A 26,203-nucleotide genomic window follows, 5' to 3' on the forward strand; every position below is an offset into this window, starting at 1 on the left:
GGCGGAGCCCGGAGGAATTGGGCCGGGCTGCGCTGAGACAGTTGGCGGAGTCTTGTGGCCACCGTGGGCGAGGAGAGGGCGAGTCTCCGGCTACGGGCGCCGGCCTGACCTAAGCCTCACGTCCGCCCTGGCCACTTCCCGCATGCTGCAGGCTCCTCCCTGAAAGGCGGCGGCGAGGCGTGGGGGACGCGCCCGGGGACGGCTCGGGGTCGAGGCTTCCAGTCGCCCGCACTTCCTCTTGAGGCGCCCGCGCGCGGCTGTCTCGGCGGGCGGGATGGCGGCGGCGGCCCGGGGTAGCGGCCGCGCATCTGCGCCCCGGCTGCTTCTGCTCCTGCTGTTTCCGCTGCTGTGGGCCCCGGCCGGGGTCCGGGCCGTACCCGACGAAGACCTCAGCCACCGGAACAAGGAACCTCCGGCGCCTGCCCAGCAGCTGCAGCAGCAGCCCGCGGCCGTGCAGGGCCCCGAGCCGGCCCGGGCCGAGGTGAGCAGGACGAGCCGGGTACCAGGCTCGCCGCCGCCGGAGCGCCGCCCTTGACGCAGGCTGCCAGCGGGGGGAGGGGCGCCCGGCCCCGGCTCCCTGGGGTGGAAGACCGAGGAGTGCGCTTTTCCCGGGTCGGGCCTGGCCTCGCCCGGCTCCTTATGCGGGGAGGGGAGAGGAGGGGAGAGCAGAGCTGGGAGTCCACTGTAAACCTTTAGCTCGGGAGGATAAAGATGCTGCTGAGGAATGGGCGTCTTGTTGATCAGATGTATTCTAGAGAGATGGAAATACTCATCCCAAGTAGAAAGTTTTCAACGGAGGGCAGCTGGGAGGCTTTTCGTATTCTCTGAGAATAATAATATGGGCCATTTCATTGTTGAAACAGACTATCCCAAATTGTTTACCAAATTCAGCTTTGCACGACTTGTGATTTTTGCCAAATGTATATGGATAACGAAGCGTGACTCTCACTTTTTTAAAAACGTGTTCTGGCTTGCAGGAAGTAGCCCTTAGGAATGCAGAGGAACAGTCAGTTTTTGACAGTAAGGAGTGCTGCAGCGTTGTGGGATGCCAAGACTAAAGTCATAAGTGTACCAGAATCCTGCATTTTGGCCTTCACTAAGTAGATATTAATTAACATCTTAGTTTATGTTAATAGAACCAGTCACTAGTGTTCAAAATCTCTGCAGCGGTTTTAAATTTAGTCCCAGTATGGGTCCTGGACTTTCTCCTCGTTTCCAATTTGAATTCCTGAATCCAGGCCCTCTGTAGTGTCTTCTAGTAGGGGACCGTTTGGCACTCAGCCCTCCCGTTTCCACCCCAGGCTACCTTCAGCATGTTCCCACGTAACTAATCTTCCTAAACATTGAATTCCATTTTCCTTCTCAGAAATCTTCAGTGAGTTTCCCGGCATAATGATTTCAGTCCACCCTCTTCAGCAAGATGTTCAGGTTTTTTGGTGATCCGGCTCCAGTCAACCTCTCTAGGCTTTTTAGTCCTCACTCCCTTGCTCAATCATATGCTGTACTCAAATCCAAGACATGCCATGTGCTCTGTTGCTAGTCTCTCCAACAAAAGGCCTCTAAATAAAAGGGCTTTTTGAAGCCTACTGATTAGAACCTTTCCCACCCTTCAAGAACCAGCAGATATCTCCTCTCCGTGAAGACTTCCCTAAAATTTCCGGGCAAAAAGTTATTTCCCTCTCCTGCCTGTCACTCGTGGGCTCAGCTGACCCGGCTCACCATTTCCACTTCTGAAATTGAACTGAAATGGTGATTCATGAAATTCATTCTTAGTGTTCATCATTTAGCTTTCTGTCACTTAACTCACTATCAGAAGTTTATTTTAAAGCGGTAAATATTTTGCGTTGTGTAACTTTCCAGGCCTTGCATTAAAGTTTTAGTCATATAGTGGTTTTTGAGATACAAATAATGGTAGGTATGCTTATTGATAACCTTTTTAGACAGCTAGGAGAAATACAGTCGTGTAAAAAAAAAAGGCAGCAGTATCCAGTGACCATATTTAAGTGTCTTAAGGATGCTTGTCCTTAAAACTGGGGACGTGGAGGGAAGGGACAGGCACAAGATAGTATGATTTTTGTCTTTACTATTTTGATATATTCTTGGTGGTTCTTCTTAGATAGGAATTTACTCTGTTTGTTCTGGATTGTAGTAGAATCTAATTATCTTGTTTTAATTATATTTTCACGTAACTTTTGTTATGGCTCAAGTGTCTTTTTCCCTCTACGGTATTACAGTATATCGGAAGAGATTTTTCTTTCACATATTTTCTAAGCTATGTAATGTAAGTATCATTTGCTTTTTTTGTCCACTTGGCAGAAGTAAAATATGGCCAGAGTTCAGTTTAATAGCCACGTAAGCAAGGATTCAGCATCGCTGCATATCCTAAAGTTTCAACCGTTTTGCTTTGCAACTGCATGGAGCAGATCTTTTAAAAGGGTAGGATGTTTAAATATATGCTTTCATGCCACTGTGTGAGTGTGGACTTCTGAAAATGGAGAGGAAAAAATGTATTGGTAAGCTTTCAAATATAAGATGTATTATAAAAATGTAGTTGTATCTTTTTTTTTTTGCGGTACGCGGGCCTCTCACTGTTGTGGCCTCTCCCGTTGCGCAGCACAGGCTCAGCGGCCATGGCCCACGGGCCCAGCCGCTCCGCAGCATGTGGGATCTTCGCGGACCAGGGCACGAACCCGTGTCCCCTGCATCGGCAGGCGGACTCTCAACCACTGCGCCACCAAGGAAGCCCTGTAGTTGTATCTTATAGGGTGCTTTAAAGCAAGATTACTGAGATCCTTTCGTTTATGCAGTTTACTTCTAGTGACATACTCAGTTTTTTTTTCTTATTCCTTCCTTGGGCAGAGTATGTAGTACAAGAAGCATTAAGTCCCTTTAGTTGGGGGAAATCAGCTAGATTTAACAGAGGTAATTTATAATTTGCTGCATATTCTGGAAGGGCCAGTGAAGGACTGCTGTGGTTGTGAAGCACTGTTGATAAAGCCGCAGAAGTCTATCACTCAACCCAGTACACATTCTCCTTACTGTATTTCTGCTTTACTGTTTCTTGGCATTTCTTTTGTCTATTATCTTTTAACACCAAGGCCTTCCACACAATATTTTAAACTTTCTTCCATTTTCATTAAGTTGCAGTTCTGCTCCATACAGTCCAAACTCCCAATTCTAGCCTCCTTACAGCTAAGACTGATGCCAAGGGTATGAAGACCCTTGTCTTACTCATGATTGCTGTGTCAGAATGAAACGATCATGATGTTACTGTATTTATTTGTTGGTGTTCTGCTATCAAAGCAATTCATTAAAAAAAAAAATCAGTGAAATATACTTAATACATTTCAAATGTCAAAATTTATAAATACATTATGAAACAGTAACATTCATAAAAACAAAACTGTTTAAAGATTCATTAAAATAAAAATGTATTTAGAAAAATGTAATTGTTAAATATATTATTCTAATATGAATTAACAGTAACATTCACAAAAAATATTATTTAAAAAACAACAAGCTAGGGCTTCCCTGATGGCGCAGTGGTTAAGAATCCACCTGCCAATGCACGGGACACGGGTTCGAGCCCTGGTCTGGGAAGATCCCACATGCTGCGGAGCAACTAAGCCCGTGCGCCACAACTACTGAGCCTGCGCTCTAGAGCCCATGAGCCACAACTGCTGAAGCCACGCGCCTAGAGCCCGTGAGCCACATCTACTGAGCCCGTGTGCCACAACTACCGAAGCCTTTGCGCCTAGAGCCTGTGCTCCACAATGAGAAGCCCGCACACTGCAAGGAAGAGTAGCCCCTGCTCACCGCAACTGGAGGAAGCCCGCGCACACCAATGAAGACCCAACCCAGCCAAAAATAAATAAATAAAATAAACTTATGGAAAAAAAAGTTAAACATCCACAAATAAAAAGGTGATAATGAAAATTTATAATAAAATATAATTTTCTTTCTTTTTTTTTCTTTTTTTTTTTTTTTTCTGTACGCGGGCCTCTCACTGTTGTGGCCTCTCCCGTTGCGGAGCACAGGCTCCGGACACGCAGGCTCAGTGGCCATGGCTCACGGGCCCAGCTGCTCCACGGCATGTGGGATCTTCCCGGACCGGGGCACGAACCCCTGTCCCCTGCATCGGCAGACTCTCAACCACTGCACCACCAGGGAAGCCCTATTTCTTTATTTTAATGCAATCTTTTAAAACCAAGCTTATCCATGATGTCATTGTTTAAGTTACACGTGTATTTTTGTGCACATTTTTCCAATTTCTGAAAGGTTTTTCTGACTTCATACAATAAAGTAATGGCAAGGAGACAGTTCTAAGACAATTCTAAGCTTTTTCCTTCTTTATCTTCAAATAATCTAACCTCTTGCGTGGTAACTTTTGTTGAGGGACTTTGTTTTCGCAGGGACATCAGTCATTTTCTTGGTAGTAGGCTCTAGATTTTGTTCCAAAGAAAGCATCTTCATCTTCTCTAGTTCATCACGTGTAGATGATTCTGATGCAGGTATCTGTATCAATATCATTACAGTCACGTATGTGTTCATTTGAGCCCTGGAACTAGAATAGGAATTATTTTTTCATTGTTAATTGTTATTTTCATCTCTTGAAGAAAATGAAAGAATAAAAGGATACTCTCTAAATGGGGGAGCTTTTTAACAATTTTTCAATTTGGAACTAATTTTAACTTAAAGAGTTTTATTCAGTCAGTTTTTTTGGTTTTGTTTTCTAATTATAAGTTGTTGATTCTGCTATCAGGATGTAAATAATTTGGGTTTCAGATCCAAATTAAATGATCTGAGTTTCAGACCCAAATTAAAATACTGAAAGGGTGGTATTTGTACTAAGGAAAACACTGTGTTTCATTACTTTAACACTGTGTAACTGACTAGTGGAATGCCAAAATTGGAATTATAGTCACTGCTGCATGTGACTGTCCTTTACTAATCTAAATATTTGCTTCTATGCCAGTACTTTCTGCCTTTCTTCTGAATTGGACAAAACTATCGCCCTTTCCATATTTCTTTCTGTCCATGTGCCCATTCTCCTCTGACCTCCAGTACTTTCCCTTCAGTATCTTTATTCTCTCCTTTTCTTTGGTTCCTTTCTGTCTGCTTACACATGCCCACAGGTTTCTCCTGTTTGGAGGAAAAAAAAAAAAAAAGGCCAATGATTTAACTCTACTTGGCTGCATTAGTTTCTGTTCTTCAGTTTTGTAAATGAAATTTTTAACTAGGGAATTAGCTGCTTTTTCACATTGCTTTAGTCTTCCGTTATCTGGCATCTGCCCATGCCTTTACATTGAATTTTCATTTTTGAAGGATACCTGTAACCTACTTAATTGCTAAATCCAAGGCTCTTTTTCAGTTCCCGTTTGACACTATTATCTATCCACTTTTTTAAGGCTCCTGCTCTATCTTGGTTTGTATGAACTTGAGGAAATGGTTTAACTCTATTGTTTCTCAGCTTCTCCTTTTGTGTTAAGTTGGGATAACAGCTTTAAGGTTTTGAGTATCAAAACAATGTATATGGAAATCCCTGGCCTTTAGTTAGCAGCTCAGTGAAACGGTGATTGCCCCTAACTTGAACCATCTGTGGTCTTCTCCTGCCTGTGCCTCTAAATATCTAAGACAATTTTGTTTTCTCTTTTTTCCCCCCTCCACACCTTCCCTAAATATAGACATTGTCTAAGGTTCATTTTTTCAATGTAATCTCTGCCTTTGCCCTTAGAAATCTAGTCTTGCAAAGCTCTAGCTGATAAATTCAGGTTGCCAGCAACCAAATACATAACTTGAGCCTGTGCTGGCCTAAACTCAGGTTTTCATTTCTGATGACTTCTTGGAAAGCTTTATTTGAAATGCTTTTTATCCTCAAATTGAACATGTGTGAAACCAAACCCCTTATTTTTAGTCCTCTTTCCCGTATACCTTATGGGAATATGAATAGCATCTTTGATTCTTTGCCTTTTAAAAATTCTATTAATTTTTCTTTTTCATCATGTGCGGAATATTTTCCTTTATTTTGTCTTCAACGTTGGTCTTGTGCAGCAGACCTCCTACTCCTAATTAATTGGTCCAGTGGCCTGTATTCTCTATATTCTCTACTTTCTGTCCCGATCTGTTAGTCACAGTGCCTTAATTACGTTTGTGTCTTCTACTCAGAAACTTTAAAGGGCTTCTCGCTTGCCTCTAAACTGGTCCATAAACATACAGGCTTTTCGATCCGAGCCCAGTTTATCTTTCTTATCTTACCCCAACCATTCATCTGGTGGTTTACTCCCTGTTATCAGAATAAAGCCTGTATTTTCTCAAATTGTCAGTCCAGGGCAGAAGGTGAATGCATGCACCTGATGCATTTTGAAGTTAGCCACTCCACGAGTGACTAGTATGAATTCTGCTGCAACTTCTGGGAGCCTAATGTAATGAACCTCAGAATCGGTTCCTCCGCATTGGTCAGAGGTTGCCCCACAGGGGTTAACTCCTGCATACTTCTGGGTAGTGTAGTGAGGAAGTATGTGCACCGTGCTTACTTTCTGGTTGGATCTGCCTAAAGCTAGTTACAGCCTGCAAGGAATTGGTCCTCCATAGCTGGAGTAAGAGATGGGGTCAAGCGATTTTTGAAGTGGTGCACAATAGGTGTCTTTAATCATGTGCATGGTGAAAAATCCAAAAGGTACAGAAAAATGTAGAATGAGAAGTGTGTCACCTCCTCTTGTATTCTAGCTCAGGGGTCAGCAAACTGTAGTTTACCACTGACTGCCTGTTTTTGTAAATAAAGTTTTGTTGGAATAGAGCCAGGCCATTCGTTTAAGTATTACCTATGGCTGATCTCAGGGTGTAGCCTCAGAGTTGGGTAATTACCAAAGAAACTTTATGGTCCATGAGGTTAAATATTTGGCCCTTTAAGTAAAAGTTTGCCAACACCTGTTCTAGTCATCCTGGTTCCTTCCCTGGCCACTGTGTCCTGAGATTTCCGGTTCATTAGCAACTGTGTAAATACTTTATATACCTACCTAACTCACCGCCCCATAACATACATACAATAACTATGTACATAAGACGTACTTTTTTCAACTTAAAAATGTCTTAGTGATTTTTTTTCTTATTAGTATATATAAAACGTTCTTATTTTTAGCCCCGTAATATTCCAGTATATGGAGCTACCATTTTTAACCAGTTCCTTATGGATGGACATTTAGTTATTTTTGTCTCTTAATTATTACAAATGATAACATTACATTTATACGCATTTCTAGGACAAAACGGTTAGCCCCCTGAGTGTTCCTACCTCAAACTTTGTTCCAGTCATGTACTTGCCATGACTCATTGCCCACAGTATGCCTGCAGTTTGAGGGAAGTGGGATCCTTAAGGGGCTGGAGTTGTTGAGGTATGGCTTGCTCAAGAGGCTCTACATAAGTTGGGTCTTGAGGAATGTGGATGAATAGGGGCATAATGATAGAAAGGTAGGAAGGGAAGCGGGACTGCGTGACTGAAGGCTTGTGTTACCCCAAAACTTGAAGTGTTCTTGAGCCACACTGCCCAGTACTACAGCCATGAGCCATGTGGCAGTTTTTAAGCACTTGAAAAGATGTGGCAGGTCCAAACTGAGATGTGCATGAGGTGTGTGCAATGAGTAGATACACACCGGTGTTTGAAGAGTTGGTAAGAACAAAACAAGAGGGTTAAATACTGATATCTCGTTAGTCATTTGAAAAATATTCCTAGAGTAGTATTTTGGATATATTGGGTTAAATTAAATAATATTAAAAATAATTTTATCTGTTTTTACTTTTTAATATCTGACTACTAGAAATTTTATTTTATTTTATCGTTCCGGACTGCACTGCGCAGCTTGCGGGATCCCAGTTCCCCAAACAGGATCGAACCCGTGCCCCTTGGAGTGGAAGCATGGAGTCCTAACTCCACTGGACCGCTAGGGAATTCCCTAGAAATTTTATTTTATTTTTAAAATTTTTAAAAATTAATTAATTCATTTATTTGGGGCTGTGTTGGGTCTTTGTTGCTGCGCGCGGGCTTTCTCTAGTTGCGGCGAGCGGGGGCTACTCTTCGTTGTGAGGCTTCTCATTGTAGTGGCTTCTCTTGTTCCAGAGCACGGGCTCTAGGCGCGTGGGCTTCAGTAGTTGTGGCTTGTGGTCTCAGTAGTTGTGGCTCACGGGCTCTAGAGCGCAGGCTCAGTAGTTGTGGAGCCAGGGTTTAGCTGTTCTGCGGCATGTGGGATCTTCCTGGACCAGGGATTGAACCCATGTCCCCTGCATTGGCAGGCGGATTCTTAACCACTGCGCCACCAGGGAAGCCCCCCTTAGGGATTTTAAAATTACATTATGTGGCTTGCATTATTTTCTGTTGGACAGTGCTGCTCTGGCTCATCCTTCATTAGGGAGGTTCACTAAGGTTCACTTTGGGAATTGGTATGTGATTAGATAGGACATGTTGGATAGTTACCAGAATTAAGTATTTGCATTTTATGTTCTAGGCATAAGAAAGTCATGATGAAATTAGTTTTAGGAAGATTAAACTGGTCACGTTGTGGTGTGCTATAATAACTGACTGAGTGCTTACTGTATATTAGGCCCCATTAGGCACCATCCTAGGGGCTTTATGTGTAGTAATTCATTTAATCCTCACAACCACCTTGTAAGGTATAGGTACCCCTCATCTTAGAGATGTAACTTGAATCACAGGGAGGTAAACTTACTGGCGCAGGGTCGTACAGTAACCAGTAATACCTTGGCTATGAACCCTGGAAGTCTTGATTCCAAAGCCCACCTATTAAACCAGTACATTCTGTCACTCTGAAGGTGAATTAGAAAAAGGAGATGATCCTTGTACACAGTAATCACTTGGGCAATTGATTGACAACAAATGAATGAATGGTAATTGATCATTTTCTGCCCCTATTTATTAACACTTCAAGTTTTTAAAATCTTCTATCTTCATAATACCCTACTACTTTTGTTTTAAATTCTTATCACACCATGTTTGGTGGCTGTTTAACACTGATTTTGGCTATCCAGGACCAGCTCAATATATAACAAAAACTGTAAGTTAATTTTTCTTGTGCTTTGTATATAGAAAGGTTTTAAGAATATGTAGTTTTGTTTTGCTTTGTGCTTGCAAGGCAAGTTTTATTCTCATCATTTCACAGAGGAACAGAGAGGCTAAGTAATGTGGCCACGGTTTTATGGCTGCGAATTATAAAACGATGAGAATTTGTGGTTTTGATCATTATTGTTTGTTTTTAAAAGTAAACATTTTCTGTTTGAGCTTGCAGCTAATTGGTTGTAAATAAATGTTTTAGGAATATTTATTCCTAAAAAATTTTCTTGGATTTCAGGTCCTAAATATTTTGCAATGAAATTTTTTCATTCAGAAGGTATTTCCAAGAGGAAAATGTTGCATTAGTGAAAGCTGAATGAAAATGCTTATATTTTTTATGATGCTTAATGCTCATAGGGTATTGGAAGAGATAAGAAGATCAGCATAGTTGGAATTAAAATGATAATGGAGAGAAAGCTAGAATCCCTTAAAATGGTACTTGCTTAATCAAGAGCTAGCTTCTGAGGCTGCCCTTCTGATTTAGCCCTCACACCACGTATTTTCTAAATTGTTAAATTTCCCCAATTTTTAGCTCAGAGGTCTAGTCTGAGTAATGCTTAAAGTTTTCTGATCTTTACTGTGGAATTTGGGAGTCAAGTTTATGTCATGTGTTAAGGAATGACATGCACACTAAAAATTTAGCATTTTATTCTTATCTCTGACTGGAGCCTTTGTGAATAAAAGTACTTCTTTTTATACTCTGTCAAAACTCACATACATTCTTGGGTTTCTTTTTCTTTTTTATCCCTCAGGTTTCTAGAGACTCGTAGGCTTTAAAGATTAATTAAAGATAAGGCAATTAGGATTGGAAGAGACCTTTAGAAGTGATTCCTTTAGTCCAGGGTCTCTCCCCCTAGGAACTATTGATATTTTGGATTAGATAATGTTTTGTTGTGAGGAGCTGTCCTACGCATTCTGTCCTGTGCGTAGCAGCAGTTCTCGCCTCCACCCACTAGATGCCATTAGTTTCCCTTCAGCTGTGACAAAAAAAATGTCTCCGGACTTTGCCAAAAGTCCCCTGGGAGACAAAATCGCCCTGGTTGAGAACCTCTGATGAGCACACTTCCTGTAGGTGGTGGTTCTCTTCCTTGGAACTCTCACGTTGAGGAGGGAATTTGCTACCCTCTCTAGAAGTCCATTTCAGCTTCTGGGGGCTCCTGTGGAGTAGAAATCTTTTCTGTGTGTTAAGCTACAACCTGCCATGCCACCTATAACTTTTTAGTTCTATCTCTTGGGACCATATAGACTTTCATCAGACTTTCTCAATTATTGGAACGTAGGCACCCAGTGCTTCCTGGTCCCTTATGTGATTGTTTTAGAGACTGAGTTGGCAAACTTTTTTGTCATGGGCCTGATTATAAATATTTTAGGTTTGGGCCACGTGTTTGCAGGCTACTTAAGGTCTCTGTTGTATAATTTTCTTTTCCTACTTCCCTCCATCCCTCTTTCTCTTTTTCTTTTTTTTTGCAGACCCTTAAAAAACATAAAAATCATTCTCAGCTGGATTTACTCTTAGCTGTTGCTTGCCTGTCCCTGGCTTTAGAGTCTTCTTTTGTCTGCAGTAATCTTCAGAGGGCAGTGCCTTCTTAAAATGTGGTGCCTCAGAGCCAGTACAGAACTTTGGGTAAGGGCTCTGCAGCACAGAAGATGGGCTTGTCACTGACTCTTTAAAGTGCTTAAAGTACTTGCTGCCTTTTTGGAGCTTTGTCACATTTTCAACTCAAAATGACCTTAACACCAGCTGAGACTCTGGCTTATCTTTTTTATTAGGCCACATTTCAGCCTAGGATATTTTTAGTGTAGGACCAACCATATATCCAGCTATATTAGATCTCATCTTAGCTAGAGCCAACTCTTCTTCTAGCCTGTTGAGAGCTTTCCAGATCCTACTTTGTTCTCGTAAGTGTTCATGAAATTTCTCTCAGCTTCCTGTTAAATGTTTGATAAGCATACCTTGGGTCTTACACCCAAGTTATGAATAAAAACTTGAATGAGACATAGCTAAGAACTAAATCTCAACTCACACTTAGAAAACAAGGTAATTTTGATGTGCGGATATAGCTGTTCTCTACTCTTTTTTTTTAATTGTTTTGTAGACTTGTACCTGGATTTCCATTGTAGCAGGCATCAATCAGAGGTTTCTCTCATTGCTAATGGCTTTCAAAGTGATTAGACAGTAAATAAGTCTAATGACCATGACAGAAAAACAATCTTAATTCATCTACAAAATAAAATAATGACTTTTTTCAAAAAAGTAGCTGATAAATATGTATTTTTTTAATTTCAGAAAGGATTTACACCAGCTGCTCCAGTTCATACCAATAAAGAAGATCCAGCTACCCAAACTAATTTGGGATTTATCCATGCATTTGTGGCTGCCATATCAGTTATCATTGTATCTGAACTGGGTGATAAGACATTTTTTATAGCAGCCATCATGGCAATGCGCTATAATCGTTTGACAGTGTTGGCTGGTGCTATGCTTGCCTTGGGCCTAATGACGTGCTTATCAGGTGAGTGCTTTTTCCTCCTAATGAGTTTATTGAATTAAAGAGAAAGCATGGTGGTATTAAGTCACTGAATCATTCAACTAGTTATATTGGAATTTGGTTCATGTTTCAGAACTTAGTAAGCAGAAAATGTTTACAGTACATAAATTCCTAAAAACGATATTGCACTTTTGAAATTAAATTTTTAGCTATTCATAGCCAGGATACATGCTCCTCATTTATTCACTAGCTTTTTGATCCTTGCTTTTGCTATGGCTATCCTTGCTTTTTTTTCTTTTTCCTTTTTAAGTCCAGAGAAATTTATATCTGATACTTTAGAAACAGGATGCAAGCAACCACAGAGAATTGCATATTTTCTGTTGAAGGGCATGTGGTAATCAGTAGTGAGGGGTAATGTTCAGGGTATTGTGTTCTATTAAGCTATTCTTAACCTCTTACCCCAACAGTAGGGAATGAAACATTCTTAGATTCCCGGTTTGTATTACTATTTGAGTTACTATTATATAGGCTTCAATTTTTCAAAGAATTAAGACCAGGAGAAAGTAAACTTAACACTACATAATTAAACATAGTTTAGTCTCTGATTCAGAAGCCATGTAGTTGGATGGAAAATAGCGAGTTTTCCCCTTAGAGCCAGACTTGGGTTGGAGTCTCACTCTGCTGTGTATTAACTTAATGGTAAGTTACTTAACCTCTTTGAGTTTCAGTTCCCCATTTGTAAGCTGGAGATAGTATCTAGCTGCCTCACAGGGTTGCGGTTTGTATTAAAATGAGCTCTTATATTTCAGGTGCTCAGTCATTGACTCCTCTCTCTCAGCATGCCTTAGATTTCTCCTGAAACACAGTTCTTAAAGTATAGGACAGGTTCTGTTTCTGGATGCTTGGATGCTTGTTAAAGTTTGTCTTTTTAAACCTACCATGAGTATTTTATTGAATAAAAAAATTGACTGCTTTTCACATTTGGATGTTAGCATTATTCATATTTCACATACACAAAAATTTTCTCTTCAAAAGCAAATTTTGATTCTAGGAAATAGTGGAGCAGGTTGTAAATGGTGAAGTCACTTGTTTGGAATGAGTTTGAATAATATCAGAGAATTTTAGTTTTGAAACCTCCAGCTTTGAGGATAAAGTAGAAGGCCGTCCTCTCTCCGCCCACTCCCTCCTCAGAACCTGGCTGCATGCGCTCCCCCCACTCTTCTATGGATTTAGCTCCCTTCCCTCAGCGGTCAGTGGGGCTGGTCTCTTTCGTCCTGACCCTTGGCCCACCTCCCTCTGGCTGCTGGTACTGACAGCTCCTCTCACCTGGACTATCTGAAGGAATGGGCTGTATCACTGGTCTTCAAACCTCTTCCTTGTATATCTCTAAAATAATTTTGAAAAACTATACCCCCTCTCACTTTTCATCGTAAGTTCAAGGAGTTTCAAAGATCTAATTTTTGGTATATTGTGTAGAATTGTTATAGTTGGTATTCTTTTTTTTTTTATGTTTGTCTTATAAGTGTTTTAACATTTGTTACACGATATTTAAATTTATATTACATTTGCAAACTGATTAAAAAAGAAATTTCAGACATCATACATTTTAAACACAGTCTTTCGAGATAGGTTAAACACTGCTTCCCCGGTCAAATCCGTTGACCCCGTTTGTTTTCCCATCAGCCTGGTCACACTGTACCCATTCCCCCTAGATGGTTGAGTTCAGTTCCGGGGGGAATTTCAGCAGTCTGTAAGCGTGGCAGCCATTTCCTTTGCAAAATTTCCATTTGCCAGTGTTATTTCTTTCTTGTTAGCATTCCAGATTCGCTCCTAAACTGGCTTGCTTTGGGTCCTGAGCCCTTTCTCTATGTTCTATTTAGGAGCGTGGAGCTGCTGGGGGATGGGGGGCAGGAAAGGCACGAGACCTGACGTCTTGAGCCTGGGGCTGAATCTAGCCTCTACTGCTTGCTCATCATGCAGACAGGAGCAGGTCACACGGCTGCCATTTGCTGAGTACCATCTGTGTGCATGATGCTTCAGGCCCTCTTCAGGACAACGCTTTGTCCTGCTACAGATGGACAAACAGAAAGCAGAGACATATTATGCACTCATGTCTCACAGGCAGTGGAGCTGGGATTCAAAGGCTGTGTCTGTCTCTGAATCCAGGGATTTCCAATGGTTTTCCTCAGGGTAAGAGGTTCTGCAGGGGGAGGTGGATGAGGGCTGGAGGCCGCACAGTCAGGGTGGCTATGGGCCCCCAATCCTTCCTCTGAGAACAATTTACTGTCATCTGTTTGCTAATTAAAATTTTATTGGGAAAAGGTTTGAAGCTTAAAAGTCATTGGGAATTAATTATATTTTTACTCCATTATGACTTTCTAAGTTATTTAAGCTTCTGGAGAATCTTTGTCTGCTGTAAACTCAGGATACTGATAGTAACAATCCTTACAGAATTGTAAGAAAGATTAAATGAAGTAAAACAAGCAAACCATCTTGTATAGGATGGTTAGTTCTGTAACAGTTAGTTCTCTTCCCCCTTATCGTAAAGAGGCTTTGCATCTAGGTATGGCTCACCTGTGCCCAGGGCACAACTGAACCATTTATTTGGATATTTTCACATTATTTACAAAAATGGCTAATTAGTTCAACAAGTACTTGTTTAGAACCACCTGTGTGCCTAGAAAAGTGTTGGGTCTGTGGCCAGGCATGCGTGGTGGAAGCGGGGGTGGGCAGCCAGTAGTGCGGAGGCTGTGAGAGCCATCTCCTCCTGCCCCGTCCCACCCTGAAGAGAGCTTGATGTCTGAACAGCCTCCATCGGGCATTCTTGTCTTTGGCTGTTTTCAAAATTTCTCACTAAAATTCAAAGCCGTCAAGAGGGGCAACTTCTCGGGCTTCCCTGGTGGCGCAGTGGTTAAGAGTCTGCCTGCCGATGCAGGGGACGCGGGTTCGTGCCCCGGTCCGGGAGGATCCCACGTGCCGCGGAGCGGCTGGGCCCGCGAGCCACGGCCGCTGAGCCTGCGCGTCCGGAGCCTGTGCCCCGCAACGGGAGAGGCCACAACAGTGAGAGGCCCGCGTACCACAAAAACCAAAACAAAACAAAGAGAGGCAACTTCTCAGTTTTTGTGAGTTTGTTCCTTAGGAGGAGTGACTATGGAGAAACCCAGGGCAGATTTGGAAGAAGGCCTGAGAGGAAGGAGAGGGATCAGCGGGGAGGTAGGAGCAGCTGTGAGGTCAACATTGATTTCCTTCCCGACTCAGCCAGGGTGGGCCTGCACGAGCTGTCCCAGGGCTCGGGCCTACTTGGCCTGTTCTGGCAAAATACACCTAATGGAATCTAAATACCATTAGCAATTTGATACTTAACATCACTGCCACCATCATTCCTTTAAAAAAACGTTAGTAGGGCTTCCCTGGTGGCATAGTGGTTGGGAGTCCACCTGTCGATGCAGGCGACGCGGGTTCGTGCCCCGGTCTGGGAAGATCCCACATGCCGGGGAGCGGCTGGGCCCGTGAGCCATGGCCGCTGAGCCTGCGCGTCTGGAGCCTGTGCTCTGCAACGGGAGAGGCCACAGCGGTGAGAGGCCCGCGTACCGCAAAAAAAAAAAACAAAACAAAAAACGTGAGTAAACTCTGCTTTAACATTTGGAAATTTACATTGTTCTTTTTCCTCCTTTAATTCTTAATTTCATTTACTTTCCTCATAGAATTTTACTCTAATGATGATAAGTTTTTTGCTTGAAAATCTTTTATGGATCACACTGTCATTTTTCTGCAGCAAAAATACGCATTTAAATTGAACTTTACAAGATGGTGAAAATTTCCTGTTAAGTCTCTAAATGTTAACATTTATCGATTGAGTTATAGTTACTAGCACACAGTTGATCAAAGCAAAATATATCACAAATTTAAGTAAACATTTTTTAAAAGTTGGAAATGCATCTCCTAATGAGATGATAGAACTGTTCTTTTAAAATTAGTTTATATATCCATGGATGATAATTATTGCTAGAATGAAGCTAGGTTTACGATCAATTCTGGTCTTTTTTTTTTTTTTTTTTTTTTTGCGGTACACGGGCCATCAAGTATACCAAAAAGTGTTTTTCTGAAATTCATCAAATGACTGTTCTTATACATGTTTAGTCTTTTACTTAGAAGTATTGGGTTGGCCAGAAAGTTCATTCGGATTTTTCCATAACGTCTTGGGGAAAAGCCCAAACAAACTTTCTGGCCAACCCAATACCTTGTTTAATTGGATATATTTAGAAATGGTTGAGAAAATTGAAATATTTTTAATTTCACTGTACTTTCACCAATAAAGGATTTCATCTTAAAAATTGTATCAGATCACATGTTTAAAATATATTTTTCTGGAGCCTTGGAGCCACAGATTTAGCTCATTCAATTTATGGAAAATGTCTACCACATTGCCTAATTGCCATGGCAGTTGTTCCATAGTAAACCATCTAAGTCAGGCTTATTTTCTGTCAGAAGACATTTACTTGGTTGTTGAATTTAATAAACATGATATACGTCCCCATGGCAACCAGCTGTTTAGAATTCTAATTCTAAAATGGTTGGCTGGCCAGATTGGGCCTGGAACCCAGCTCGGTGTGAGCTGCCTGGGGAAATAAGCCACTGGGATTTAGTATCTTTTCTGATGCTCTCTTTGCTGTATCAAGACTCTGCCTTAGGGAAAAGCATCCCCCTGGTTGGAGGATGAAGGAAGCACAATTTCTAAGTAAAAAGTATTCCTGCTGAGGTCCAAATACCCTATTTCTCATCCATGACCATTATTTCCAGTGCCTAAAATGCCATTATTTCTAATGCCGTGGCCTTATAGGAAACTTGTATAAGACAGGGAAGACCCAAAGCCCCGTCTCTGGTTTATGATGCCTTGACTGGGCATACCAGTATTTCAGACCCTCTCTTTGGTGCCCTAGGATATCTTTCCATACTGTGGGAAACGCACCATAGGTGCTGGGTGAAAGTCATCTTTGTAGAGTGAGCAGAGGGCAGCTGTGAAGAAGGGACGTGAGAAAGGAGAACCCGCACAACTCCTCAGCTACAAGCATGTTTTCAGGCAGATGAGTTTTAGGGAAAAGTACCCATGGAAGTTGAACTTCTGCAAATAGATTCTTTCACAAACTGTTCATCCGTGTCCCCTGGAAAGTCTGTGTTTTAAAGGCTTCAGTGATCAGCCTTCGTTATTACAGAGTTCAGTTTTCATTTTAATGAGCCCCTCAGGCCACATTCATGGGCATTCTCATCCTTTTATTCTCTTGGCTTCTAAGACGCCCCCTGCTTTGAGTTATAGTCTTATCCCTCTGAGAAAAAAAAAACAACTGTACCATAAATATTGATATTCCCCAGTTTTATCCTTGGGCCATTTTTTCCCCCTCACACTAATGTTCTTGTGCCAAGTGTTTTCAGTTTAATTACTTGTAAATCAGTGGTTTCTGACTTGATGCAAATCACTTGCTTAAAGAGAAATAACCTCTCTTTGTTCACAGAACCAAAGTACTTGAGTGTCTGAGGAAAGGCTTCCAAAGAAAGAGGAAATTGAGGGACAGCAACCAGGGGAAGAAGAACAAGGTTATAGTGCCAGATCGTTTTTTTCTCTCTGTGGAGATGTCAAGGCAGAAAACATGGGATTGTGTCAGTAAATAGTTCTTTTAGATTATCTGAAGGTAAAAGGAAAGCCAAATTTAGGAGATTTTAAAAGGTTTGCTACATCGCTTTTTAAGATTTTTAAAACCTTTTATGGAAAATATTTTAAATTTACAAAGTTGCAAAAATAAAATAGTATAAGAGCACCTATATACCTTTTATCCAGATTCACCTGTTGTTAACATTTTACCACATTTGCTTTAGCATTTGTAACCTATCCCTTTATATCTGAATAAAATTATATGTATACACAATTTATATATCTCTAGGTGTATAATATATGTACATATACGCACAGTTTATATATCTATAGAGGAATAAAGTACATAGACACATATATCTTTATAGACATAGATTGATACATTACTCTGTCGTCCATATTTTAATTTTGTCAGTTGATCTAAAATATTCTCTCTAGGGCTTCCCTGGTGGCGCAGTGGTTGAGAGTCCGCCTGCCGATGCAGGGGAAGCGAGTTCGTGCCCTGGTCCGGGAGGATCCCACTTGCCGCAGAGCGGCTGGGCCCGTGAGCCATGGCCACTGAGCCTGTGCGTCCGGTGCCTGTGCTCCGCAACGGGAGAGGCCACAGCAGTGAGAGGCCCGTGTACCGCAAAAAAAAAAAAAAAAAAAAAAAAAAAAATTCTCTCTAGCAGTTTTTTCCTTCTTGTAGAGAATCTAGTCTAGGTCAGGTGGTACATTAAGTTCTTTTCAGTCTTTTAATCTGAAATATTTCTATAGTTTTTCTTATGTGTTCTATAATATTTTTCTAAGATACATCCCCCTCCCCTTTAACGGGCTGTTCCTCATTTTGTGTTTGTGTGATGTTTCCTCATGACTAGATTGAGGTTATGCATTCTTGACTAGAACACTGTATAGGTGATGCATGTCCCTCTTAAAAGAGTAGCACATGATGTCCATTTGTCCCTCACTGACGATGTTAATTTTGATCACCCTGTCAGGATTTCTCTTTGTATACTGTTTTTTTTCTTCCCTTGCAATTAACATGTAATCTTAGGCAGACACTTTAAGACAATACAAATACCCTGTTCCCCATAGTTTAGCATCAGTTGATGACTCTTACATGATCTGAACTTCACCTTGATGCTTGCAAAATGGTGGCTAATTCCAGTACCCCATCCACGTTTACCAGTGGGCCCTGGCATGCTACTCTAAGATAAAGAGCTCACCCCACCTCCCATTGGTTTGTCTGTTTATTATCAATATAAATTCATAAACTCCTTTTTTTCAGTGGTTTATAATTAATTACTTAACTATATTGTTCCTTAAATTGTCCCAGATGTGGCGGCTGGGAGCCCCTCCAGCCTGACTCCTGTGTCCTTGTGACATGCTATTATGTGTTTTGGTTCTTCCTTACATTCTAGTATAACAGGATAGTTCGGGCTCATCTTGTACCTGCTCTGCCCAGTCCTGGAATTAGCCATTTCTCTGAGGAGCCTTTTAGTGGGCAATGTATTAGAAATCAAGATCTGGGTGCAAAGTTGGCTCATTGTCATTGAGATGTCTTGGCTTCTTGGCCTTTTCAGTGGACAGAACTAGAAAATATATGTCTGTATGATGTGTGTGTGCGGGTACATATACACACGTACCTATGTAACTTGGATATAGATATGCACATAAGCATAGGTTTACATTTCTAAACATGATTTTAAAGTCTTTTTCATTTTGTAATATAATGAAGCAAGGAATGCTTTACCTATGCAGTTATATGTTTGATGTTCAGGCAGTTTTGTAAGTGTTGTGCCCATTTTATAAAAAGAGCTGGTGAAGTAAAGAGTAATTGCATTTGTTATATACGCAGATACCCTCTGGCCCTTCCATAGTTTTTAATTACTAACTTCATATTACCATTGTGAATGTGTTTCACAGTTAGGATTTAGGTTCTTGATATATTGATAGTTCCAAGTATAGTTTTTTTTGTATAATTTATACAATTGTCCCTCTGTACTTGATGATAGGAAAGCATAGTACTGAATAAGTTTGTCTGTTATGTTACATATATGCGAGTTTGTATGGCTATATATGTATATGTATAGATATGGAATTATTAGTTTTCTTTCATAAGATATACTTATTTTTAAATAGTTGCAAAGAAGCAGAGTTTGAATAATGCCACATGAGTATCCTGTCGTGATTCTTCACTACAGAAGTTTGTAATTTAAAGATTTGTGATGAAGAAATATCACATAGGGCAGTGGCATAGCTTCCAGGTTATTAGATCATGGGATCAGTAGAGGGCATCAAAGTTAACCTCCTAACTAAAGTTCTGTGCCCTGCACGACCCGTGGCGAGCCAGCCCCTGGCGGGTGTCTGAAGAGGAGATGATCATCTCATGAGAGATACGTGTGGAAGCCCTGCCACCTCAACCTGCACCACTGATTTCTTGCTAAGCTGTGATGAGTCATTGGCTAGAGCTAAGGGTTCGATATTGGTGGAGGAAAAGAAGTAGAGTTTAAGGTTATTATGTAATAGCTGAGCTTCTAATGTGAACATTTCCCCTTTAAAACAGTGGTAAATGATGACTTCTGAACTGTTTCTTTGGTTGGTGTATAATATGCTAATTAACTAATACACTGTTGCACTTTCTTGCAGTTTTGTTTGGCTATGCCACCACAGTCATCCCCAGGGTGTATACATACTATGTTTCAACTGCATTATTTGCCATTTTTGGCATTAGAATGCTTCGGGAAGGCTTAAAGATGAGTCCAGATGAAGGTCAAGAGGAACTAGAAGAAGTTCAAGCAGAATTAAAGAAAAAAGATGAAGAAGTAAGTCAAAGCACCGTTAAACATCTGGACCAAAAAGGCACTCAACTATTAAGAGTAAACACTATCTAGAGGTTTTCCAGTAGTCATCCATATCTGTGATGTGTGTGGGCTACACAGAAATAGCTTATTTTGTTTAGTTTCTGTTCTTACATCGGCCTGTGATAGGACTGGGTTAGTGTGAATGTGGTAGAGAAAGGACTCGGGGATGAATACTGAACACCTGTAATCAAGTTCCTTAATTAGATTGACTATAAGCTCCTGAAAAACAGGAACTGTAGTTTATAATTTTACCTGTTTCTTTCCACAGCATCTAGGATAATGAGTGATCAGTTAATATTGTTTATTTCATTGGGAAGAAATGGAAAAATTGAGAATATAGCATTTGTTGCTATGTGAGACCAGTGGTTCAAAAGAAAAGTTTGGGGTTACATAACTTTAGTTTCTCAGAGCATATTCCTATGGAATTTAAACACTGTTTAAAAGAAAGATTAAGTAATTTTGTGCTCTATTGACTTGGTTCCTAGAATTAATGTCTTTTTTTTTTTTTTTTTTGAAATTTAGTTTCAACGAACCAAACTCTTAAATGGACCAGGAGATGTTGAAACGGGTACAAGCACAACAATACCTCAGAAAAAGTGGCTGCATTTTATTTCACCCATCTTTGTTCAAGCTCTTACATTAACATTCTTAGCAGAATGGGGCGATCGCTCTCAACTAACTACAATTGTTTTGGCAGCTAGAGAGGTGAGTGGTACTTGGAGACTGCTTCTGTATTAAAACTAAGCATAACTAATGTTACTTTGCTCCAGAGGTCACGGGACAGAGTCAGGGTGGGTCAAGGGATGACTTCATATACTAGACTGTTTTAGATCTAATAACGCTACTGCTCTTTAAAACTGACCTTCTCCCAGTTTCTACAGTCGGTCAGATTACTCTCTTTTGACTCCTCTTCCCTTCAATTTTGCCAGAATGATGGTGCGGCAGTTGTTCTGGCTTAGTTTTTCTTTTCTCAGAAACTTCCTTTGTATACTTTATGTTGAGAACATAAATTGGTATATTATTATTGAAGGCCAATTTGGCAATAAATACCTAATGCCTTAAAAGTAGATATCTTTGGCTTCTTCTGTTCCTTGTGCTAAAAAACTAATTCCAGTGTTGCAGAGGTTACTTAGAAAACTTGTTAAGTCTTAGCCCGAGGTTACTCAGTCCTAGGATGTTAAGCCAGAAGAGACTTCAGATTATCTTGTTCTAGCCTTTGCTCTACAGATAAGATCCTGAGGCCCAGAGAGGCCGGGTGACTTGTCCGAGGACATAAGCTAGTTGGTAGCAGGGACAAAGGACTAGAGCCGAGGCTGTCTGCCTTCTAGGCTTTTCTGCTGTATCTTGTTCATAGTTGTCAGATGCCACTCTGTAAAAGATAACTGTTTGTTGAGAAAATGTTTAACCCTCACTTCTTTTGAGGGGAGTAAAGTTTTACATGAGGTGTCTGTTATTGTTCACACTGATTGAGGTCTACTGAAGAGATGGTTGTGGGATGGAAGGCTGCTGCTGCTTTTCAGCTCTTCTTGATCTTAACTAATGCTATTTCTTATATTTTTATATCTATGAAATTACATTGTTTTTAATCAGATGGTAAGATTTTTAGATAGCAAGCTTGATTTGAATTTATTTTTAACTCCTAGGAGATATCTACCATAAAAGAACAAGTTCCTCAACATAGGCTGCAGTTCAGAATATAAAACAAGAGTTGAAAGCCAGGGCTAAGATAGTTGAGGATGGGCTGTTTTGTCCGAGAAGCCTCAAAAATGCGGAAAAAAGGAACTCGATTTTTCATTTGAGTCCCGTATTTAAAAATAAGCTTTCTTTTAAAATGTCATTTTAATGGCTTTGACCTATATTTTTCTTGGTCTCCAGCCTTTTTTATTGGCATTCGGATTGTCAGAATTGGGACTCGAAAGCAAGTGATCATTCTGTGGCGGTTGGTTCTGCCATATGAGCTGTCGTGACGGCAGAATCATTGCATTTTTCTTAATACTGTCGTCTAAGCGACACGAGTGACCTGGGACAGGCTCGAGACTCCCTGAGCCCCTGGGGTCTGCTCCCTGCCAGCAGTGCAGCACCTGCGGCCTGGGGTTGAGTCTCTGGCCATGCGAGCACATCACTGCAGCGTCTACTTCCAGGGTGGCTCTGAGATGAAACAAAGTGATGCACGTAGGGTCCCCACCGTGGGGAGCATTCAGTGTCAGCCACCTTCCACGCTGCAGCACCACAGGCACATGGAATGGGCTCTTCACGAGCACCGACGCAGTTGTCTATCTTTGTTACTTTAATCTTCCTAATTTTTTTGGTAACTCTTTTGTATAACCCATGCAGTAGTCTAGTCCAGTCCATTTTAGTCTGAACTTCATTTCTGCTCCTAGTAGAATTCAGTGTTCTCACTTTGGATGTCACAGAATCCTAGTATCCTTTGAGATGTTAATGGGTACTAAAACAAAAAAAAAAAAAGAGGAAAAAGTTTCCAGGGTCAAATAAATTTGGCAAATAATATATCCTGGTTTTTTTTTTTTTTTTTTGAAGATGGAGTATACAAAATACCAAAGACTCTGAAAAATCCTGTATTAAAGGAACCATTTAATTTTATTTAAATCCAGTGATTTTTCAAGTGTCACTTTCAAATAGAATGAAACCATCTTCTGGGATATTAGTTTTAGAGGTTATAACAGAATTTAGGAAATGTGGTCCCACTCTTCCATTCCTCACAGACAGTGTTTCCAGCTCTCTCCATTTCCCCAGTCCACACACACACTGCCCACCCCAGCAAACAGGCCTCCTGCCACTTCACAGAGGAAAGCAGAGGTCATTGTTTCTTCACTGCCACCCATCACAGTGGGTCCTTTCCCGCCTGTATTCTGGATTCCAGCCCCCGGTGCTCCCACTTACAGCTTAAATCTTGGCCTTTCTTCCAGCCCAATTTTGTGAGCATATGCACAAGTTTTTCTCATGTAAAAAAGTTTTACCCCTTCCTCAATTCTGCTTCTCTTCCAAATATAAGCCTATTCCTCCCCCACTTCCCTCAGTTTCAGAGGGCTTGGCTGTGATGGGAACAGGAGTTGGCTCTACTTCCTTGCTTACTAACCCCACTGGGCTCTAGTTTCTGACTCACCAGTTGATTTGGAGCTTTAAGTTCACTGCAGCCACCAGTGGGGCTTGCCGTGGTCATCTTGGGAGGCTCATTGCTTGGCCACCTGTTCAGTCTCCCTTGGGCTCCTCTTCCCGTCAGCTCTTCACTGTTGCTTTCCTCATGATCGTATCATCAGCACTTTCCTACATTCTCTCCTGGGGTTATTATATTCAGTCCCATCACTTCTCCATTGAACTCAACTGATTCTTGAACTTCTCTACTTTTAACTCCTGTTGGCAGCCACAAACCCTTTCTCCCTTGCTTCCTCTACCTTTTTTTTTTTGCAGTATGTGGGCCTCTCACTGTTGTGGCCTCTCCCGTTGCGGAGCACAGGCTCCGGACGCGCAGGTCCAGCGGCCATGGCTCACGGGCCCAGCCGCTCCGTGGCATGTGGGATCCTCCTGGACTGGGGCACGAACCTGTGTCCCCTGCATTGGCAGGCGGACTCTCAACCACTGCGCCACCAGGGAAGCCCCTCCTCTACCTTTTTAATCACATTGGTATTGCCATAATTCATCTAGAGAATTATGGGTGAGGAACTCGAGTGTCAGGCCTGATTTTTTTCACTCCTGTCATTCACTTATCACTAAGGTATATCAGTAGTGCCTCAGTTTCTCTCGAATCCATCTGCTTTTCTCTGCCTAGTCTTCCCACGCCAATCCAGGCCAGCATTGTCTCTTCCCAGGGCTATTGGCAGTAGCCTCTCAATTGATCACTTTGCCTCCAGTCTTCTTCCCCTCCAGTTCGCTCTCTCGACTCGACTTTTAAAGCATAACCTGTCACTCCCCAGATAAAAACCAGTGTCTTAAAAAGTCTAAACTCTAAGCTTATATGGGTCCTTCATGACCCAGCCCCCTCCTACCTTGATGGGACTCCTCCTCTTGTGACTCACTGGTTCTCTCTAGAAACACTCAAGTGCTCCGCAGCTGCCTCTTGCTGCTGGCCTGCTGCCAGGTCAGGTGCTCCCGCCTGTTCTTCAGGGCTGTCTTTTCTGGAAAACTTTCACTGGTCTTCCCAATCTGAGTGCCTCCAGTTTGCTTTGGTGGCAGGTGTTTACTGAATGAATACTGTGTCCTGACACGGAGCTAAAGCACTGGGACGCAGTGGAGACTGAGAGGCAGGGTCTCTGTTCTTAGGAAGCACAGTCAGACTACACTCTTATGTAGTTTCTAGACAGTATCAAATACCGCCTGAGGGAAGAGGTGTCTAAGGGTAGGTCTCCTTAGCACTTGTCACTTAAGAGCTAAATAGTGCCTGTGAAGTAAGTTCAACAACTGCTGAAAGGTTGAATTAGGTTACTTTGATCTTACACATTGATTTGAGTTTATTCTCCTTTTATCTCTAGTCCTAGGTATAAATGGAATATATTCCTTCAAGCAGCCATAACACTTTTCATAAATTATACAGCTAAATTCATAGAATTGTTTTATGTTTTTGTTGTTGTTACTGACCTCTATTTTCATTGCTTGATAGTTATCTTTCTCAGGTAGCAGTTTCAACCTTGGTTTTAAATTAATGGTATGTTTCCAGGATCCCTGTGGCGTAGCAGTGGGTGGAACAGTGGGACACTGCCTCTGCACTGGACTGGCAGTAATTGGAGGAAGAATGATAGCACAAAAAATCTCTGTCAGAACTGGTAAGTTTTTTTTTTTTTTTAAATTAGAAAGAAAAATTCCATTTATTTTAACTTTTAGAATCACTGAGGTTAGAAAAGAGAGTGTGTTTCTTCTGAAGTAGAAGAAGAAACACTTTGCTACGATAATCTCTTAGAGGTCCAACGTACTGGCTCTGCTGTGGCAAACATGGACTGTTTTTCACTTGGAGGTGTTAGTAAAATACAGAACCATCTCAAAGCATTACTGGATTCATAGTAGCTTTTTGTCAACATATTTAAGTCAGTGAATCAACCCTGTGGAGATACGAGAACTATTTAGCTTTGAAAATGTGTCTTCGGGATTGGGAATCATAGATGGAGACCATATTTACTGATTCAGCTGAAAATTTCCTACGTAGCTGATAGATCTTAAAGATGGAATAAAAATAGTCTCTTTGCTAGTCAGAAGTTGTTGAGAATTCTCTTTTATATAATTGGGTTTTAAGATGAGTTATAGTTCTATTGTTGCTTGTCAGCACTGTTTCAATTTAATCATTCTGTTAGTAAAAGAGTGCTGGAAAATAAACTGATTCTTAACTGTTCACAGTCGGGCATGTTAAGTATTTTGCTGTAGAAATGAGATTGAAGTGTTTCTAATTTGTTCAAGTATTCCTAATTTGTTTTTAATGTTAGTTTACTAGATTAGAAGAATAACAGGCAACATCAGGGCTTATTTAGAGGAATTTTGCCTTAAACTTTTTTCTGTTCTCTTACAGTGACAATCATAGGAGGCATCGTATTTTTGGCGTTTGCATTTTCTGCACTATTTATAAGTCCTGATTCTGGTTTTTAACATGATACTCTTCGTTTATATTTAGTCTAAAATAGGTGAACTATGTACATAGTGTATATTATAACTAAAGGTGATGGAAAATACTGTATTTTGTAGCAATGATTTGTGAGTTTGACCCACTTAATGAAGTATTATGTCCAAGAGAAACAATCAGATTCTATTTGCAAAATGGATTTTTTTTAAAAAAACCAACTGATATCTAAGTGTGGATTTTTTCTTTTCTCCAGCATAATTATGTTAATATGGTCTCCTTTTCTTGGCTGGGGCGAGGTGAGGGTAGTATATAGAGAGCCATTGTTCGGCAGGGGGCCTGCCACTTGATTCTCTTTCAGCACTGACCCCTTTGTAAGGAATATGAGTTTTGTCCTGAATAACTGAGGTGTTTTATGACGTTTGTTTACCTTAAAGTTTTTCCTGGGGGAAAGAATGAATTAATTTCTATCATCTATCTATATATCTATCTTTTAAAACATTTTCCTGAGCCAGTAAGCAGTGGTTTATCAGAATAATCAGA

The 26,203-nt window shown here is 41.1% G+C and overlaps 1 protein-coding gene across 1 annotated transcript; it reads left to right on the top strand.

The window, feature by feature from the left end:
• Positions 1-274: 274 nt before the first annotated feature.
• On the top strand, positions 275-25,727 carry TMEM165 (transmembrane protein 165; the record flags this gene model as incomplete). The annotated part of the gene is made up of 6 exons (XM_079722521.1): positions 275-481; positions 11,409-11,634; positions 19,886-20,061; positions 20,623-20,805; positions 24,773-24,878; positions 25,613-25,727. 6 exons carry the CDS (start codon positions 275-277, stop codon positions 25,687-25,689), a joined length of 975 nt encoding a protein of 324 aa, XP_079578647.1. The 3' UTR covers positions 25,690-25,727.
• Positions 25,728-26,203: the final 476 nt, after the last annotated feature.

The sequence above is a fragment of the Hyperoodon ampullatus genome, assembly GCF_949752795.1.
Source record: "Hyperoodon ampullatus genome assembly, chromosome: 1".
Taxonomy (NCBI): domain Eukaryota; kingdom Metazoa; phylum Chordata; class Mammalia; order Artiodactyla; family Ziphiidae; genus Hyperoodon; species Hyperoodon ampullatus.